Source organism: Thalia democratica, chromosome 1 (assembly GCF_965202585.1).
Source record: "Thalia democratica chromosome 1, ktThaDemo2.hap1.1, whole genome shotgun sequence".
Taxonomy (NCBI): domain Eukaryota; kingdom Metazoa; phylum Chordata; class Thaliacea; order Salpida; family Salpidae; genus Thalia; species Thalia democratica.
In genome coordinates, this window is record NC_139165.1 from 92,146,496 (window position 1) to 92,166,093 (window position 19,598).

Genomic DNA, 19,598 nt, shown 5'->3' on the forward strand with positions numbered 1-19,598 from the left:
AACCAACTTTTGTTAGGGTGAGTTAGAGGTGCTTATGAGAAATAAAACTGTGTATAGTTGAATCGGGAAAGTATAATCGGTCTAATTTGAGTCTTTATTTTAGTTGTTCAGTTTTCGGGTTCTTATTTTACTTGATAAATTTTATAGTCAATATTTTAAACATAATATAAATTTTTGTCATATTTTATACTTTGTCTAATATCTTTTCATTGCTTATAAAAGTTTTATGACAAAGCAATGACTCAAGTTTAAGTTAGAGTTTAAATATTGTACTTGATGAACAATTTTATTTTAAGATTTTGATAAAAATGAATTAAATTAAGTATAACATTTTGAAGAAATTAAAAGTAGTTTAACTTGACTCTAAAAACCTAAATACTTAAGCAACTATAAGGCATAGGGAAACCTTTTTACAATCACTTGAAAAGGTAACTAAGCAATAGTTTAACAATAAAGAAGTTCTAATTAAAAAGAGTTAATTCAAACAGCTGTCGTTTTAAAAAGTTAAAACTTATTGTTAGCTAATATTATAGTATGAAACAAATTGAGCATATAATTCAATTTCAGTGTCTTTTATATGAACAGTAACATGATTAATTTTACTTAAAAGCTTATTATCAATTAAGTGATTTGAATCTTAGACTCTTATTATTTGTTAAAAAACTAATGTTTACTAAGCTATGTAAAGTTAAGTATTTTGAAGTTAAGGTATTTTTAAAACACATAGAATAATCAAACTTGAGGTTTTTCTGGTCAAGTACGAGTATTGCTTTGAGTTAAAGCATTAGCTAAGTTGTAAAATATAAAGTTTGCATCATATCATACTTATATGTTTTGGTTATTTAACAATAAGTTATTTTTAATAACCTCAAAGTTAGACACAAAAATCATTTTTTTAAACTTTATCATGAGTGGTAGCATAAATGAATGAAACTTATTTATCAGCAGCTAAACATCTTTTTTAAAACAAAATTACTCTCAAGTAAAACAAAATGTAACACTAAACAAAAATTAAAAGTATAAGGAGCAACTTAATGTAACTAAATGCAGTTTATTTAAAATAAGCTAAATAACAGTTTAAGTAAATTTTGTTTGATTAATTAGATAAACTCTTTATGTTTTGTATCTTTAGTTAATATTATTTAGGTTATTCTTGATTTAGTGTAGAATCATGTTTATTTTTATAGTACATTAATATTATTTTTTGATTTCATAACATAAAGAAGTACATCTCTTCCTCGGTTAACCGGTCCTCGCTTACCCAGTCCTCGCTATTCCGACCATTTTTAGTCGAGAAGCTTGCTTAATGAAACTAGCAAAAATCAATGTTTTCAGTTTAAAACTTAAAGCTGATGTAAACTAAATTGTTTACAATAAGATTTGTTTTCATTAAAACTATTTTAAACTTAATAAAAGTTATGCTTTGTTTATTTTTTGTTTGTTTTAATTGCTAGGTCATTAGAAAAAAATAAAATCAATAACATTAACAGAAAATTCAGTGTCGGATTTTTATATGCGTTGCATAACATAAGAGATGTTTAGTTTTTAAAATAGTCTATGTTTTATTCTCATCTGGCCAAAAGCTAATCCGGCCATAATTACCAATAAAACTAGCCAAACATGGCCGGATTAGCGAGGAAACACTATATTGTATTTAAATCTGTTGCCTCAACTTATCAGTTATGAGATTAAAACTTGAGCTAGTTAGGAAACTTTAGTTAATTCACTTTATATTATTTTTCAAATCTTTACTAAAATATATTTTTTGATAACTATAAAGCATTCGTTACATATTACTGAATTTAAGAACTTAAAAGTAAAATTATGAATTACAAACTTTTTTATCTAAAAGTAACAATTAAACTTATTTTCTAGAGCAAAAACTAAATGTTTAAGATGGGCAGTTTAGATTGCAAATCAAAGTACGTAGTCGGAAACGGAAACTGTGTTTTCAACTTGTACCTAAAAAGTAACACATACACTGTCGATTTTTACCGCGGTGAACAGTTGGCAATCAAAGTCGACAGGCAAAAGTTTCTCAAAAAATCCGCTTACTTCCAGGCCATTTCCAAAAAATGCTACAAACTGGACCACGAGAAGGAATTCGTGGAGGTCTATTTTCCGTTCAAGGAGAAAATGTTCATGAAAGTGATGAACTTTGTCAACAGTGACGTCATCACCCTCGACGTCAAGTCGGTGATCGACACGCACCACGTGGCCGAGTACTTGCAGATAGACTGCTTGGTGCGAACCTGCCTGCGCCACTTCACCTACAACCTGAACCGCAAGACCGTCGACTCGCAGTTGAAAAAGATGAAAAAGTGCTCCTTTCCGGTTGAAAAGCTCAGGGAGAGAGCGGAGTCTTTCAAGCGGAGTGGAAACGTTTCGTATTCGGGCCTGTACTTTTTGCAGGACAACAGAAACTGGGCGACTTGCCTAAAGGTTAAAAGCAAGCACTGCGACGACGCCGTCGTGCTCAAAGAGTTCAAGAAGTTCGACAGGATACTCAGCAAGGTGCACCGCTTCGGCGACGCGCTCTGCTGGCTGCAGCACGACCGGGTGCGGATGCTGGTCCGGCTGGTGCAGTACGATCTCGTGTCGGGGGAAGTACGCTACGCCGTGGTCGGGCGAGCGGAGCACTTTGTCAGGTCGAGCGTCTGCGCTGACAGCGACAGCCTGTACGTCTTCGTCGAGTACAGGAACACGGGAGACGATCACGAGCTGTTCACGCTGACGGTCTTCCACAACGACGACGGGGAGGGGCTGAAGGTTCGCGGGGAGAAAGCGCTGGGCATGCCAGAAGCGAAGTTCAACCACGTGTGCCTCGCCTTCGCGCACTGCCACGGCGGCAAGCTGTACGTTTTCTACCGGCCGCAGGAGACCCATGGGGGGCCCAATGACACGTTCGAGGAGATCCGCCTGCTCGTCATGTGCACGAAGACGCTGCGGACCGTGAAGGAGGGGAAGCTGTCGGAGGAGAGGTCGAACCTGACCGTGGAAATGACCCGCGACCGGTTCGGCATGTGCGCGTTCTACAAGATGTTTTACGACGACAGGCAGGAGAAACTGTTCATCAGAATATTCGGCCGATTTATTGACGACGAGGGTAGAGAGAGCAAGTGCGGGCTGATAGTGTTCGACTTGAAGATCGGCCACTTTCACATTCACGAGAAGCCGTACCCCTTGCCCTTGATTTACACGGAAAACTTCAAGTTCGCCGCGGGCGGGGACGGGGAGGTTTACGGGATCCGATATCTAGCAAGAGGAATAGACAAGTTCACCGAGATAAGGACTTTTCGTTTGGAAGGGTACGAGCTTGTCACTGACGAGATATGGGAAGTCAAGGAAGAACCCCGTCTCGTTCCTCGGGTGTGGTCCGCGTGTTATGTGTGAAGTCAGCATTACTGGTGAGGTGATGAGACAAAATTAGTTTAAATATCAAAAAAAAGGATAGTTTTTAAAAGTAAGACATTAAGATCAAGTTAAGTTACGTTTATGTTGTTATAGTTTTTTAGTTGAAATCAATTTTAAGTCGATTAATTTTGTCGATTCTACCTTGAGGTTAAATTTAATCTAGTTTTATTATTTTAAATTTCAACAAAATTTTGTGCTGAACGTAAATTTTGAATATTTTCAAATTTATTTGTTTGCTTTTTTAATAGTTAGATAAAACCGTTTTTAAAGCTTTTAAAGTCTATAATATTTTTGTTTTGTGCTTCAAAAATTCTCTAAACAGTGTTTTAAAACTTTCAAAGTACAACTTTAAATGACTTCTAAAACGTAAAATATTTGTTGTAATAAACAAGTTTTTTGTCATATATTTGTAAAAAACGTACTAAACTTAGAAATCTATTTAAAATTACTACTAACTGGAGATCTTCCGGATCCTGCCGGATTTATTTTTTTAAAATAGATTTAGATTTTTTAGCCATAGCTAGGACCAGGATCTGTTTTTATCGAATCTCTAAATTAAAATTTAGTAAAACTGACTTTTTTAATAAAAACAACACGTCTATACTGCATAAAAAATTTCAAATGGTTTATTGAAAAAGGCTCCCTAAAAAGACACTCATCAACAATCAAGCGTATTCGAGGCCACGGTATTGTATTCAAAAGTTGTAACTGATGCATACTGTACTTTTACAGACTTTTTAAATTTTTTATATACAGGGGTTTCCAAAAGGGCTACAAAAGGGGTTTCCAAAAGGGACGAATTAATTTAGAGGGGGCAAAAACTAGTCAAAAGTTGAAACCTGGGCAGTCATAGAATATTTAAATTTTGTCTTGATATTTTACCAAACTCACCTCACTATTCAATATATTAACCAATGGTAAACTTTCAACCAGAGCTTCTCAAAGTAAGCGAAATCAGTGCGTAAAAACCAGAAAAAAATTGGTAGTTATGTAATATAGGAAGCGATATGTAATAGGAGACTTTATTTTAAACTTATTCCTAAGGAGGCAATGATTAACTAGTACAGGAAACTATAATTAAATAAAAATAAGAAAACAAAATTGAATATTATCGTGAGTATGAAACTAATATAATTTAAAAAGATAAAAATTTTTACATAGTATGATTATTTATTTTGTTCAAAAACTAAATTTGTGCATCTAAGTCTTGTAACTTTAATTATTCATTAGTTTTAATTAAGTTTTAATGCTATAAATTTATTTTGTTATTAAACAACAATACTAAGATGTTTGTTTTATTTCGATGTATTACTGCATCACTATAGACAGAGAATAAGTAAAACATTGCACACGCTAAATTACATCAAGTAAAAATAAGTCAAAAATTTAAGTAGAAAAAAATAGTGAAGTTATGAGTTTTTATTAAATAATAAATATACTTACTTCTTAAAGAAAAATTACAACACAGTCTTTTAATCTTTACAAAATGGTCTTCATAAAAATGATAATATTTTAAAGGGTTACTTTAATTGTTTACAGTAATCGGAAGTTTTTTTGATCAAACTTTTAAAATTAGCGCTTCCTAAAGTTGTAGGAAAGAACATGCTCAAAGAAAAAGGGTCATCAGTTTTTTATAAGCAGCGGGCCATCACGTGTTCCTACGGGCCGCAGTATTTTTAAATAAGTCTAAAATTATATGGTTTAAACTTTACACCAAATATAACAATACTTCAATTGAGCACAAGGTCTACAACTAATCTAACCATCAGTTTAAGAGTCTTGTTGTGTTTGTTTTTACTTTAAATTTCGATTGACTTAAGAAAGTATTTTCAAGCTTAACAATACATCGCGGGCCGCAGTTTGTCCTACTCAATGGTGTAAAATATAAACAAAATTTTACTTTCTACTTTATTCCCATAAAAAAAATAACTAACTAACGATAAAACAACAACAAAGATTCTAATCTTGCTTAAAAACTGTAGGTCATGCTAACCAAATGAAGATTTATTCAAAAACCTGCAAAAACTATCAAAAAACTTAACTTAAAAAATGTTTTATCAAATGTTTATTACAGTTTATTGGATGTAAATCATTGTAATTAACCAACTATTCGTAGTTAACATTACGGTAACAAATGTATAGAAAGGTAAGTACGTAATACTAACTATAATTACTTACATAATATAATTACAAATAAACTTTGAAATTAATGTAATATTACGGTTTTGATATATTTTTGAAAAATAAAAGCTTCTTTGAACTTAAAACACAGTTTATCAAAACATATATGACTCCTTTTGTTTAAAAAAAACATAAGGTCGTATTGAAATTTATGCTTTTTTTGTCATTTTTCTTTACTTAGTATCATTTTAAATCATTTAAACAAAAGACATGCTTGTGAAAATTTATAAATTTTTTATACAAAACATAATAAGGCATTAACTTCTAGATACCCTAAAATTCAGAGCATATTTAAAAATCAAAGCAACTGTATGTATACGCAAATACTTTATTGACTTGTAGATCAATTAACATGTTACAGTTGTTTATAATTTTATCAAAAATTTAAAACTGCTTTCTTGCAATTTAAACAATACTAAAAGTATAAGTAACAACAGTTTTCAATAACTTTTAACTTTAACTGTCCGTTTATCACAAAAAAAAAAATTATTAAACAAATTTGTAGTTAAATTAGCTGGTTTTAGTGCAGGGGTCGGCAGACTTCGGCACGTAAAACAAAACCTGCTGCCTGCAATGTACCTTTAAGCTAAAATCGTACTTAAATAAAAACAATTTAGGCACTTAATTAAAAAAAATAATATTAAGTGTTTTAATAAAGCAAGTCTTATAAAGTTTTTGATTTTACTTTTTTGATTACCACAAATACTTTAATAACTGCAGCCCGCGAAAGACTATCTTATATACAGTAGACTACCGCTTAAGTACGCAAATTGAACCCGAGCAAAAAGTGCGTACTTAGCACGGGTAGTGCGTACTTTTTGACGATATAGTATAATATGAAATTTAGTTGTTTGTTTTCTTTCTTACAGCTAGCCACGTATTTTGTTTTGTTAGAGGGAAAGTACCAAACTACATTGTGTTTACCAAACATTTTCAAAACATCAACGTGTGTACATTTAAATTAAATTCCTTAATATGTTGTATTTGTAGGTCTTTTTTAACTTTGTCATCTAGATTTATTTATTTTATAGCATTACAGCTAAAAAATCATTATTCTTTTCACTTTTCTGCAACAAATACATAAGTATTTAGTTTATTAACATTTAATAACAGGACTGTCACAATCTCAGGCCACTTAGACTACTCAGTATTACTCACCCTAGTTTAAAATTTGTAAAAGTCTCAGGCTAACTCAGCAAGTTTGCTATTCTACCTGGAAACAAAAACCAAAAAGGGTGTTTACCCCCCCCCCCCCCCCTATGCCCTTAAACAATCTGGAAAAACTTGATGATTGAAAATTTAGGCGAAAAAACTGGAATTTTTTAGAACTTCTAATATAACATCCTTTATTTTGATAAATAAATTGTACATATAATGGCACAGTTAAAATTGTAGATTAAATTGTATTTTTAAAACTTTTATTTTCCTAGTTTTGTTAACATAGTTATTAAAATTTGCTCTACAATGTTCATTAGTTCAACATCAAGCAACTCACAGTGACACTAAATCTTTTAAATGCTGTATTTGTCCAGAAGGTAGATTTTTCAAAACTAGCTCTTAAATTTAGTTTTTTAGTAAAAAAAAGTAAATTATTTTTTTGTTGTTCTGGATAAGTACGTACTTAAGGCGGGGTGCGTACCAAAAAAAGTGCGTACTTAAGCGGTAGTCTACTGTACTATCTTTGCGGCCGCTAGGTTATGTACTATTATAGTGTGATTGTTTAATAATAAGATTAAACTTTTTTCTTATATAAAATCTTACTGTTATTCTTCAATTTAAGATATATGTTAAGAGAAGATATATCTAAGGCCGCATAAATATTTTCAAAGTTGTGTTTTTATATATAATGTCAAAAATATTTCATGTCCGCCAGATACTCATAAGCGATTGCTCTTGAAGCAATTATTTCTTATTTTTTCCTGAAACTGAGACAAAATACGTCACAATACAGCAAATTAAGTTTTTGTGCGAAAACTTTAAAAATATTCAAATTAAAACTTGTTAAATTTAATAAAAGTTGATGTTTGTCTGACCTTTTTGAACATGAAAGTTTTCGTTGTTTTGTTTATGCTGTTTTGCAGTATCAGGGGACAAGTTGAAGAAGCCCAAAATACTGGACCGGGACATTTTTCTCATACGGTCCTAATTCTCAACGGTCGCGAAACAGAAAGTAGCCGGAAAGTTTGCAATGGAGCGGTGATCGACAAGAACTGGGTCTTAACTTCAGCGAGTTGCGTTCAATCTAAACACGTTTACGTCGTGGCGGGAAAAGAAAAGGCGGGAAATTGGATGGAAGCGAGCAAGGTGATTCCCCACGAACCATACAAAGATGATGAGGTCAAGTTTGATATCGCACTGATCTGGTTAAAAATACCGCTAGAATTTGGTTTTGACGAGACCAAACTAGCGTTGCCTTCAGAGCCGCTTGGTTTTCCCCAGGTTGGAACTGAGTGCAAAGTTGTGGTCTGGGAAAAGTCCCTGGAAAGAAACCAAGCGATTGCTGAGCTTAATACCAGAGCTATCGACAGTTCGCTCGACCTTAGGTACCTAAACACGCGAATCGTGGAAGAAAATGATTGCGGTGACACTTTTCACCCGGATCACAATTTGTGCGTTGAAAATAACAAAGAGCAGAAAGTGATCTCTGGTAGTCCGTTGGTTTGCGAAAACTTGGAAAAACAAAAAGTGTTGTACGGAATCGTAACAAACGTACAAGAGAATAAAAATTTATTGGTTGTGAGAGTGTCGGCTTTCAAGGAGTGGATAGAAAAAACGAAAGTTGATGTTGTGGATAACGATAGCAGGCAGAAGGTGAGGTACGCGATTTTATTGGGGGATTTCATCAGACTGTTGTGCGTTATCTACACTCAATATTACCAGGAAGATAAATAGCATGCTTGTTTGCTTGTGATGAAATAAATTTTTATCAAGTTTAAAGGGAGAATTTTTATGAACTTTTTGGTGTGGAGGTGTTCTAACTAGTGGGCTCTTTTAAAGTAAATTACAAAAATCAAAGACTTAAAAAAAAATAAAATTCAAGCGATTATTGTGAAGCATATGGTTTGGGTTACACGACAATTTAAACTCAGAAAGTTCGAATTCTTAAAAAAAATATTCTAAAGGGCCACAGCTCAAAAAATGTTACATATTTGAAAAAAATAGAAATTTGTATGTAGGTCTAATTAATACCTACAAAAGTATTTTTTAACGTTTTAAATACTTTTTTGAGAACATTACATTCTCCTAAAATTTTCTTTATTTTAAAACTCATTTAAGCCATATTTCGAAAAAAATATTTAAAGTTTTACAAAAAAATGTTTGTAGGGATTTATTAGACCTTCATACGTATTTTTTCTTTAAATTTGTAATACTTTTCGAGTTGTGACCCTTTGAAACTGCGGAATTAAATTTGAATTGCTGTGCATCCATTCTTTGAAGGATTACATGGTCATTTAGATTCATATATTTTAAGGTACCATATTTCAAAAAGTATTTAAAAAAAAGATCACCAAGTTCGACTAATGAAGTTTGTTGTAGTATAAATCTGTTGGAATATCTAAACATTGAAATAGATAACTAATTTGTTTTTACAATTTTATTAACGAAACAATGTTTCATTCGTTTGAACTAAATCAAACAAGATGATCAGTTGATTTTTTTTTTTTCAATTTGAATAAAATTTTATTCAACTGATCATTTGTTTGATTTAGTTTTAATGAGTGAAACATTGTTTTGAGAAGAATAAAAGAAAATTAAATTGATCATTCTCCTTATCATTAATTCAAGAACTTTAAAAAAAAATCCAAAAAGTAGATAATTTAACAATATTTAAAGTAGTTATATTTTAGCAGGGTGCACAGCTATTCAAATTCTTGAAAAATCTTTTAAAGGACTCATCACAAAAAGTAATTAATATTAAAAAAGTTAAAAAACTTGTTGTAGGTCTTATTAATACTTACAAGGTATTTTCTTTTAATTTGCAATACTTTAAATATTTTTTTAGACATTGCTAATATACATTTTAATATATAGTATTTTTTAGTAGTTTTAAATACTCTCGATTAATTATTTTTTTGAATTAGTATTTATTATCATTATCTTATTATTTAGACCTAAAACTACTTTTTTTAAAGATGGATAACTTTTTGAGTTGTGGCCTTTAAAATTGTTTAAATAACTTAAATTGTCATGTAACCATTTTGGTTGGTTTAAAAATTTACTTTTACCTTTTTCTCAAAAAATTATATAAATTTGAAAACATTAAGTTTGTACCAAAAGGTCCAATTAACAAAGATTATGAAAAATATAAATATGTTTAAAATAGTTGATTAAACAAATAATTCATAACATTATAATTATCAACTTTTGAATTGTCGTTTACCTTATTTAGAGACTGCTAAAAGTTTCCTTGTTAAAACTTTTTGACTTTAAATAAGAGCTTTCCAAAGTTGGCGATATCAACCCTTGGGGCATAAATAGTTTGTAAATGAGGAAAAATTTGAATGGGCAATTAAGTAGTAAAGAAAAAAAATTACTAAAGAAGTCTGACTAGTTTTTGAGTCTCTGTCAAGTTGGCAATTTGGAACTAATCTTTAAAAATAGAAATAAGTTAAAAGACTGTAAAATCAAGTATTTTTATAACAAATTTACATTGAAACTAAACTTTTTAGAATCAAACGTGGTATATGGACAACAAGCAGTATAAAACAAAAAAAACTCTGTTTTATTTATTACTTTAGTTTTTATTTAAAGAGAAACAGGTCTTTTTAAATTAAAAAAAAAAGTTTTAGGCTCTTTCTCAGACAAAGATTTAACGAGGATGTAAAAACCCTTGAAAATTAAAGATTTTAGTATCAATACAACAATTCTTACTCCAAATAAAATCTGTAAGCTCTATCTTTCTAAAATTGTTAGTTAAATGAAATTTAAGCAACATTTATTACTTTTAAGTAACTTCTACATAAGTACTAAAGTTTGAAACACCTTGCTATAAAGTATTTTTGTTCAATTAACAAACATAATATAACCCAGTTTATTTTTCTATTTTATGCAAAACGATGTTAGTTTAAAGTTAAACTATAAAAGTCAGTCGGTATGTTCTCTAAATGCAATACACACAATTTATATTTTTTAGTTTTAATTTTAGTTAATGATTAAAACATAAGTTGACTGCTAGCAACAATTCGGATATCGTCAGCAATGTTAAGACATTTTTTCCACCGTATAATAAGAACTAGACTGCACCTCACGACCAACAACAACGAAGTTGTTGTTGGTGGCATGGTGCTTATTGAATTATAAACTAAAACTTGTAACTTTAATGTGTTTTTGTAATAATTTGATCACACTAAATAGAAAATAGGTTGTAGTATTTTGTTATTCTTATAACTAAAACAGCATTGTATAAACTTTATAGGTCTTTTTTTTAGTCATAAGTTGCTTAAAAAGTTATTTTTCTGTTGTAATATCGTCGTTTATCCTTTATCACAAACAACGAATAGTAAAAGGTTAGTCTGTTTTTTTTATAGTAATAAAATTTTAAAAGATGAGTAAAATTTAAGTTTAAATATTTTTACTTGGTAGTTTTGATTGTTCATAAACACGCTGGTACTTAAAACTGAAAGATAGTGTGAGCAAATTTTATTAGCAAGGTTATATTAACCAGAAAAGTTATAAAAAAGTGAACGATGTTTTCTAATAAACAGTTTTTCGGTATATAACCCATTAGTTTAAACTAAAGCTTTAATTACAAAGATGGGTAACGTACAGCCGAACAAAATGTATGCCTTGCGATATAGTTTTTACCTATAAAACAGTTTGACAGCACATACAAAATTTGTCAATTTTGTGACTAGTGTTTGTAAATTTGATGTTATTTTAAACGCACATCTTTCCTTATTAGATGGTATTTCCATACAATTTTTCTCTAAGTTATTTTTATAGGATGCTTTTTTAAAACTGCGCGAGCTACAAATGTCTTTTTATGGGAAGTTTGGCCCGCTGACTGAAAATGTTATCCACTTAAATAACTGCAAACTAAACTATTATGGTTTTAAGATTGTACAGAAGAGTCACTCGTGCAAAAGTAAGATGGTTTAGTTTGTAAGATAACAAATTTATAGTGTTCGTTAGTATTTATAGACTTCTATAAGATTTTAATTTTTTTCATTTGTGACAAAAAAACACTAAAAATAAGTTTTACTTATCATCACTAAAAGTAAAAACTTTATGTAAAAACTTTATTTAAATAACTTTTGGGTCTTTGCTTAAACTAAATTTTGTTTAAATAAAAGTATTTAGAAGCTTGGGTTGGTTAACGTTTGTAGTCAGTGGGCTAAATCTACTACAAAAAGTCTTTCGCAAGCCACGTAGTGTCAAAAATTCTAAAATAAAAACAAAACATTTTCAAAGCAAAACAAGCTTTTCAGGATATCAAATTTACAAAATGCTTCAAAATAAAAAGGCTCAGTCTTATTTGTTTTTGACTTTACTTTTTTGCAAAAAGTTTTGCTTTGCTTTAATGCAAAAGGTTTGGTTTCTACTTTTCTGGACGGATCTTGCTCGTACGTTTCCGACCCCATGATAAACTTTAACTAAACACCATGTGATAACAATTAAGCCTAGTTTAAAGAAAACTATTTTGTGTAAATACATAATTATTTGAACACATCATAGTTGAAAAAATTTTTGATTTATATCAAAAGTTATTTTGCTCTGTAAAAAATACACAGTTTGACCTGTTTTAAAAATTATTGGTAGTATTTAATGCCCGTAAACAATAAAAATATTAATTTTCTTATTGCACATGTGCCAACAAAATGAGCTTCGACAATGAACAGCTATTATAAAATCTAATTTCTCTTAGTTGTTATGATTATTCATTTCATCTTTTAAATTAATCACTTGAGTTCTTACTTCACCAGCGTGCTAAATTTTTACTTTTTTTACCAAGTGTGTTTACAAACATGTTTTGTAAATGCATCCTTCAAAATATTTTATAAAATTAATATTCTTCTCCTAAAAGGACTTATAGTTTTTTACAACCTAATCAAACCACACAAAACTTTGATATAAGGCTAAGCTTTTTGTTAAGACAGCTACAATTAAATATAAGCTATTAATTTTAGCTTTGAGTTCTTGTAATAAATAAGAATAGTTTAAACTATAAATATTTACCCTAAGCTCAATAATCCAATTAATTGTTTTGTCTGTGAAATCCTAACTGTAAAAAACTTAGTCTATAGAAACATATATTTTAGGAAACTAAAAAATTTATCAGAGGTTCTAACCGTAGGTAAGCTTTTAATAGTAGTTCTATATCTTTTTACATATTTTACAAAAATTTCATACAATAAACAAAAATCTTTGTACAACTAATTTATTTTAATTTCAAAAGAAGCACGTAATTTTAATATGTAAGTTTTTATTAGAGTATAAATTCATGTTTTATTGCACAGAAGAATAAGTTGTAAAACTAACAAGTGTTGTATAAATAAATTTTTTTATAGTTTGTAACTATTTTCTAATAACAAATTTCAATAAACATTCGAAAAACGTTTATAGTTAATTATATAAAATTTAAAAAAACTTTGTATAATTATTTTATATTAATTTTAAAAGAAGTATGGATATATTTCTACGTAATTTTAATATGTAAATATTTATTAAAATAAAAATGCATGTTTTATTGCACAGAAGAATAAGCAGTAAAACTAATAAGTGTAGAATAAATTAAATTTTTATATACTTATTAACTTTTTACTAATAACAAATTTCAATAAACATTCGAAAAACGTTTATAATAGCTAAAACTAGGAAAATATTGATTTGAGGCTTAACTTCTTGTAGAAATTATTTCAGCTTTTTACCGATTAAGATAATTTTAATAAAAACGAATGAGACTCCTATAAATATTTCTCAAATATACTTAGATTTTTAACACAAACAATCTAAAGAAAACATATTGTACTCAGAATAAATGAAGAAAAGAATTCTTACTTCAAATTAAACACCATAAAAGTATATAATGAGCTTTGTTTAATTATATAAAAATAAAATATTTAAAGTGGTTAAGTTGTTTACGTTATAAAGGTTTTTTACAAAATTTTATCACTTAAATTAAAGAGGATAAATTTAAAATAGTAGAAGTACTCTATATAATAAAAACTTCTAATAATTTTGAATAACACATGTTCACAACTATGCATAGAAAAATTTACAAAAAAAAAATTATGACTTTTTAAAATCTGTTAAACTCTTTTTTCCTTGTTTACAAAAACTTGTTATGAAAAAAAACTATTCTACAAAAACAAAATAGTAATTTTTTAAATTATTCTAATTGTAAAATTTTTGAAATAAGATAATTATTACCTCAGGTAAGTAATTAAATTATGTATCGTTGCTTCAAACTGTATTATAATGTAATATAATTTATACTATAAAAAGAATTAAATTAATGAACACAATAACAAAAGTGTCAAGAACCATAAAAGACAATAGACCACAGTTATTTTCAATAAAATGTTTAAATTATAAATAAAGTTGTAGGCATAAAGATTTGAAAAATATTAAATCAGCTACCTAAAAATGAAAACAGCAAAATTTCAACGGAAAACTTTAGAAAAAATATTAATCTTTAAATATAAAAACTAATATTATAAACTTTTCGACCGTCAAAACTCTTAAATGAATGCAGCAATGTCAAAAGTTCTAAAAATGTGTCAAAAAATAACTTACGAGATTAAAATTATATTTGTTTAATTAAAAGTGCTAATCTTACAATATAAATTTTGTCGTTCGTCAATACCCTTAAATGAAACAAATATGTTTAAAATAAACTTGAAAGCAAAAAATATTACAAATTAATAAATCAGCTACTTCAAAACGACTGACGGCAAACACTTAGAAGAAAAACTATTAAAGTTTAAGAATAAAACAGCATATTTAAATTTTTGACCGCCAAACTCCTTAAATGGAAGCAGATAAAAATTCTTAAACATGTGAATAAGTCAAAAAAAAAACGTACAAGATCAAAATTAAATTTATAAGATTAGACTTAAGTAAGTTTGAGTAAAAGAGCTCATCTTGAAAATTGAGTTTTGTCAACCCTTAAATGGAAGCAGCAAAGTAAACATTAGAAAAAAATCCCACAAACTCTTAGCTATCGCCCGCTAACTTGCTCGTGTCCAGCTGAAACTTGTAGCAGTTTGAGTGTGCCAGCTGCCTTAAATATTTCCTCAGCTCCCCTTTCTCCCTACCACCGTGCACATTCTCCTCAATGTGCACCTGGGTCACGTGCAGCTTGGAAGGGCTGTAGTTGGGCGCCTCAAACTTGAAAACCACTCCCTGTTCCAGCTCGTACCTGGTCGCTGGGCTGACGCGCTCCAAAAACAAATCGACCAGAACGGTGTGGTGCGAGTTGCAGGGGAATACCGGGCAGCGAAACTCAATGTGATCCTTATCCTTCTCGAACTGCATGGACGCTAAAGTGGACCTCCCGCCGCACGACAATGTTCTTGACGGCAGTGCGATCCTCCCGCTGAAGTTCCTCACTTCAAGCGGGTGCTGGACCGAGCAGTAGATCTTCAGCTCAACGGTGAGAGTCTTGTCATCTTTGTGGGGCTTCACCGAGGAGTACAGGGTGAAGGGGAGGTCGAGGAACGTTTTGGGGTTGGTGAAGAAGGAAAACAAGCGGTGTAAGCCAGGGTTGGCGGTGACCTGAATCTGCTTTGGGGTGTTTCTCTTCACTGATTGGCTGAAGTTGGCCAGGTTGAGGCAGTCGAGGGAAGATTCGGAAAACGCCACTTTCACATTGCACGGCTTTTCGACGAAACTCTTCACCTCCAAGCTTCCTTTTATCTCGTTCAAAACCACCGAACCATTTTTGTCGATATTTATGACCATCTGTTGCACCAAGTCGACAAAAATCTCCCTTTCCCTCGACCCCGAGTAGACCGGCTTCTCCGCCTTGTCCTCACTAACATGCTTGCCCTGGTCGGTTTTGAACAGCACGCTGTTGAGCATGGGGTTTTCTAACCACGTGGGGTCGTCCTTGGGCCGTATGCAAGTTAAATTGCATAATTTTGGCTTTAACAGGGCCACGTCTAGCTCTTTGGGCATGCCCAGGCAGAACCCTTCCTCAATCACTTCGTAGAAGAGAGCGATGTTGCGCCTCACGGTGCTCTCGTTGACCCGAGCGAACAGGTCCCGGTACACCTTGCACAAGCTCGTAAGCGAGGTGAAGACCGTGAACACGTTCGCGTTTTCGTCCTCGCAAACCGCCACCACTGCCACTTCGCTCTCAACGCACGTGACGTAGAACAAGCCGTCGGCTTTTATCACTTTGGGGAAGTTTTTCCGGTTCCTCTTGAAGGAGACGCAGAATTTCAGAGGCTGCGGTTTCTGCTGCAGCTTGATGAGCTCCTTGTAAGCGATGAGCTCTCCCTGGTGAGTGAGGAAGAATATTGAGCCTATCATTGCAATCTGTAAAAAAATAAGGTTGGCTGTGGACTTACTTATAAAAAACAGCAAAAGTCATAGTGTTTATTATAAAAAGTAGAAAGTTTTTAATTGAAACTCAGAGCTAAAAAATATGGCTAAAATACACTATCAAAATAATAAAAGTAAATATATTCAACTTATTTAAAATTTATTATTAAAGAACTAAAAGTAAATATATTTAATTTATTTCTACACTATATAAAAATCAATATACTTTGACTCGGAGATATAGTAAAAAAGTTAGAGCAAAGACTTGTACTAAAAAATTGAAATATATACACTCTAATTTTTATGATAAAAATAAGTTAGTGTTTGCGAGATCATTAAGTATTATAATTATTTTGAACTTGATAAACGTAATTATCTTATGCAGCTATACAAACGTGAACACTTAATGAAACAGGAAGTTATGTAAAAATCGATGTTAACATTCAAAGCACCACTTTTATATAACTTTTAAATTGAAAAAACATAAAAGCAATCTTAAGAAGTATAAACTTTAAATACTGTCATAAACTTTAAGCAAGTTTGTATTATAAGCTTTTGAAAAAATCAATGAAAGTAAAATCTAATCTTATGTTATTTATATATAATAAAATCAAAAATAAATATTTTATTTGATTAAAAAATGAATTAAAACATTTTCTTCCATAGTTTAAATCTTATTCATATATTTAATGTATATTGTATAGACTACTTGTCCTGTTTTCTTAGTTTATATTTAAACAATCATTTTAAAGTATATTAAAGTAAAGTTTTTGGTAGTTTTTAGTTTATATGCTGGATCATGATGATAAAGTACAATTAAATTTGAATGTTTGTATAAACAGATAATAAAATTATTACAATTAATTATACTTACATCTACTTAGATTACAAATTATTTAAGATGTTAAAATTTTGAAACATGTGTATATGTTACACACTAAACATGGTTTATAATTGAACATAGTTTTACAATTTTATTAATTCAATAAGATTTTACGTGGACACAACCAAAAATAATAAATCAAAGTATAAAGCTAAGCTTTTGACAAAAGTAATTTACTCTAAAAACTTTGTTAGCAACTGAAAATTTATTTCATTTAAATTGATAGTATATTTGTAAACAACTGTAAATTCAGTTGAATAGCGAAACCAAACTTAATTATATTAATTATCAAGCTTAACTTCTAAAAGACTATTAACTACTTTTATAAAACATTGTTATAGAAATGCTTCAGTTTATAATAATATAAACTTATATAAGTATAAACTTTAATCACGACCTAAAATTTTGAAAATATTAAAAAACTGAAAAGTAATGTTAAAAAACTACATTACCCAGTGAGGCTTTATAGATTAATTTAAGAATATTTCAGTAAATTATAACCTTTTAGTATCCTTCTAGAGCAGACTGAAGTTGAAAAGTAGTTAAACATAATTCAAATTTACTTCAAAAATAATGAATAGATTTATACATTATCTTCAATTTAATATTTTATGCCATTATCAATAATTTAAAGTAAAAAACATCATTATACTTTATATCAGACTGCAAACAAATGAAAAACATTAATATGACATTTATAAAGATGTTTGAAACTGTTTAAGCGTTTGAAAACTTATCTATTTGCCTATTTTATTGAAAAAGTATAAAGAAATTAAAATAGACGTACTTGAAACAAATTATTGCGTATTTTAAAACGTTTATACATAAATTAAAAAATAAGATGAAGCAACTTAGCATTAAACTATAAATTGTCACTACTTGCTATAATTAATATGTTTTGTCTTATGACTAAAGTACAACAGTTCTTTTATAAATAAAACTTTTACATTTCTAAAACTCATAAAAAGCATTCATAAGCTTTTTATCATTCTGACATCCAAGGAGAAAGAAAGAACTTAAACCAAAACTGTTACAATATTTATTTCTTTTATTAGTTTAATTTTTACTGTGTGTTTTATTTGTTTTTCACTATGTATTATTGTGTAAATCAAATCCTTTGAGCATACTAGTTATGGATACTTATTATTAATTTTCTTTAATTAATAGAGAATAGATTAATATTGGTGACAAAAAAAATATCAAGAAAAAAAAAGTAAAATAATAAAAATACATTGGTGCTTATTTATCCCTAGTTTTTTGAAATATACTTTTATATGTCCCAAGTGTGTTAATTTTTTACAATTTTCGAATGTTTACCTGGTTAAGGACCACAATACGAGCAAAAAGTTCATATCTAAAACAAAAAAAATATAAAAATCAATTAAATTACTTACCAAACTCGATAAAGACACTATAAAATATATTTTCGAAACTTCAAATGTTGTTTATTTATTATAAATTTTATAATACTTATATTTAGTTCAAGCAAAATCCTTAAAAATGGCTTCATGCCATCTGACAAAACTACATTTATAGATGAATTTCTTTAATTCGGTTCTGTTTAAAGATCTAAAATAATAAAAAAATTGGCTTTCCAATCACTAATGCTAAAAATAAATTTTAAGATTCAAAGTTGCAAGCCTGTTGGGTAGTAAATCTTTTTTATTAAAAATCTTTATTATTATTATTAACCTTTACCGTTGCCTTTACCTTCTTTAAAGTACATAGTTTCTACACAATTTTATATTTTAGAACGACATTTTCCCTAATATTTATTTATTGATGCGCGGTAGGGATATAGCCCAATGAAACAGCATAACCTAAATTCAATTGTAACAGTGTAGCCCAGTGTTTCCCAAACTTTTTTTTTCAAATTGCCCCCTTTGATGAAATTAAAAAGGCTATTGCTCCCTTCAAAAAGACTACCATTTAAAACACTTAAGACCTTTTTTTTTTTTTTGCTTTTCATCTGCAACTCAAGAATATATAGTGTAAGTTTCAAAATAACTAATAAATATACTTAAGACCTTTTTTTGCTTTTCATCTGCAACTCAAAAATATCTAGTATAAGTTTTAAAACTTTTTAATATTTTTTTTACTTAAAAACTGTTAAATTTGTTGTATAGCCACCTAGTATGTAGTAACAGGTTCAACTATTTCTTGTCATACCATTTAAAACTAAATCAAAGTTTTACTCATACAGAATTTTTCTTAAATACGGTATTTAGATTTCGATATGACTTGTTATGTATGTTTAATATTTCAGGTTTAAAACTTTTAAAATAAACTATAAGGATATAAAAATTAGGTCTTAAAATTAAAACAGCATCGATACCAAGTCTATTTTATATCAAAAAATAAAACAAAAACTCACTTATTTTCTGTATGAGCGGCTAGTTTCCATGCTTTTTATTTTGTAACTTAAAATTTAAATAAAATTCTGAAAAAAGCATGAATTATTTACATTTTTATAAAGAGACACTTATAGTTAGCAACACTTGAAAAGGAAAATGATTTTGTTTACTATCAACATTAGTATAGAAATTCAAAGCAATAACATAGTAAAATGTAAAAAAAAAAAAATAATTTGAAAAAAAAAAATCACCACGTTTATTGTATCTTAAATTCAACT

The 19,598-nt window shown here is 29.5% G+C and overlaps 2 protein-coding genes across 2 annotated transcripts; one reads left to right on the forward strand and one right to left on the reverse strand.

Moving 5' to 3' along the window:
- Positions 1-7,638: 7,638 nt before the first annotated feature.
- On the forward strand, positions 7,639-8,487 carry LOC145841157 (mast cell protease 2-like). Its single transcript, XM_082948531.1, has one exon. The coding sequence runs from the start codon at positions 7,639-7,641 to the stop codon at positions 8,485-8,487; it is 849 nt and encodes a 282-aa protein (XP_082804657.1).
- Positions 8,488-14,368: 5,881 nt separating this feature from the next.
- On the reverse strand, positions 14,369-19,405 carry LOC145843192 (AP-4 complex subunit mu-1-like). Its single transcript, XM_082950655.1, has 2 exons — positions 19,341-19,405; positions 14,369-16,077 (listed from the first exon to the last, which is right to left on the reverse strand). The coding sequence occupies exon 2, from the start codon at positions 16,069-16,071 to the stop codon at positions 14,752-14,754; it is 1,320 nt and encodes a 439-aa protein (XP_082806781.1). The 5' UTR covers positions 16,072-16,077; positions 19,341-19,405; the 3' UTR covers positions 14,369-14,751.
- Between the last annotated feature and the right edge of the window lie 193 nt (positions 19,406-19,598).

What these genes read in the sequence shown, in the direction of transcription:
- LOC145843192 (XM_082950655.1), bottom strand. Translation starts at nt 16,071, where the DNA reads ATGATAGGCTCAATATTCTTCCTCACTCACCAGGGAGAGCTCATCGCT.
- LOC145841157 (XM_082948531.1), top strand. Translation starts at nt 7,639, where the DNA reads ATGAAAGTTTTCGTTGTTTTGTTTATGCTGTTTTGCAGTATCAGGGGA.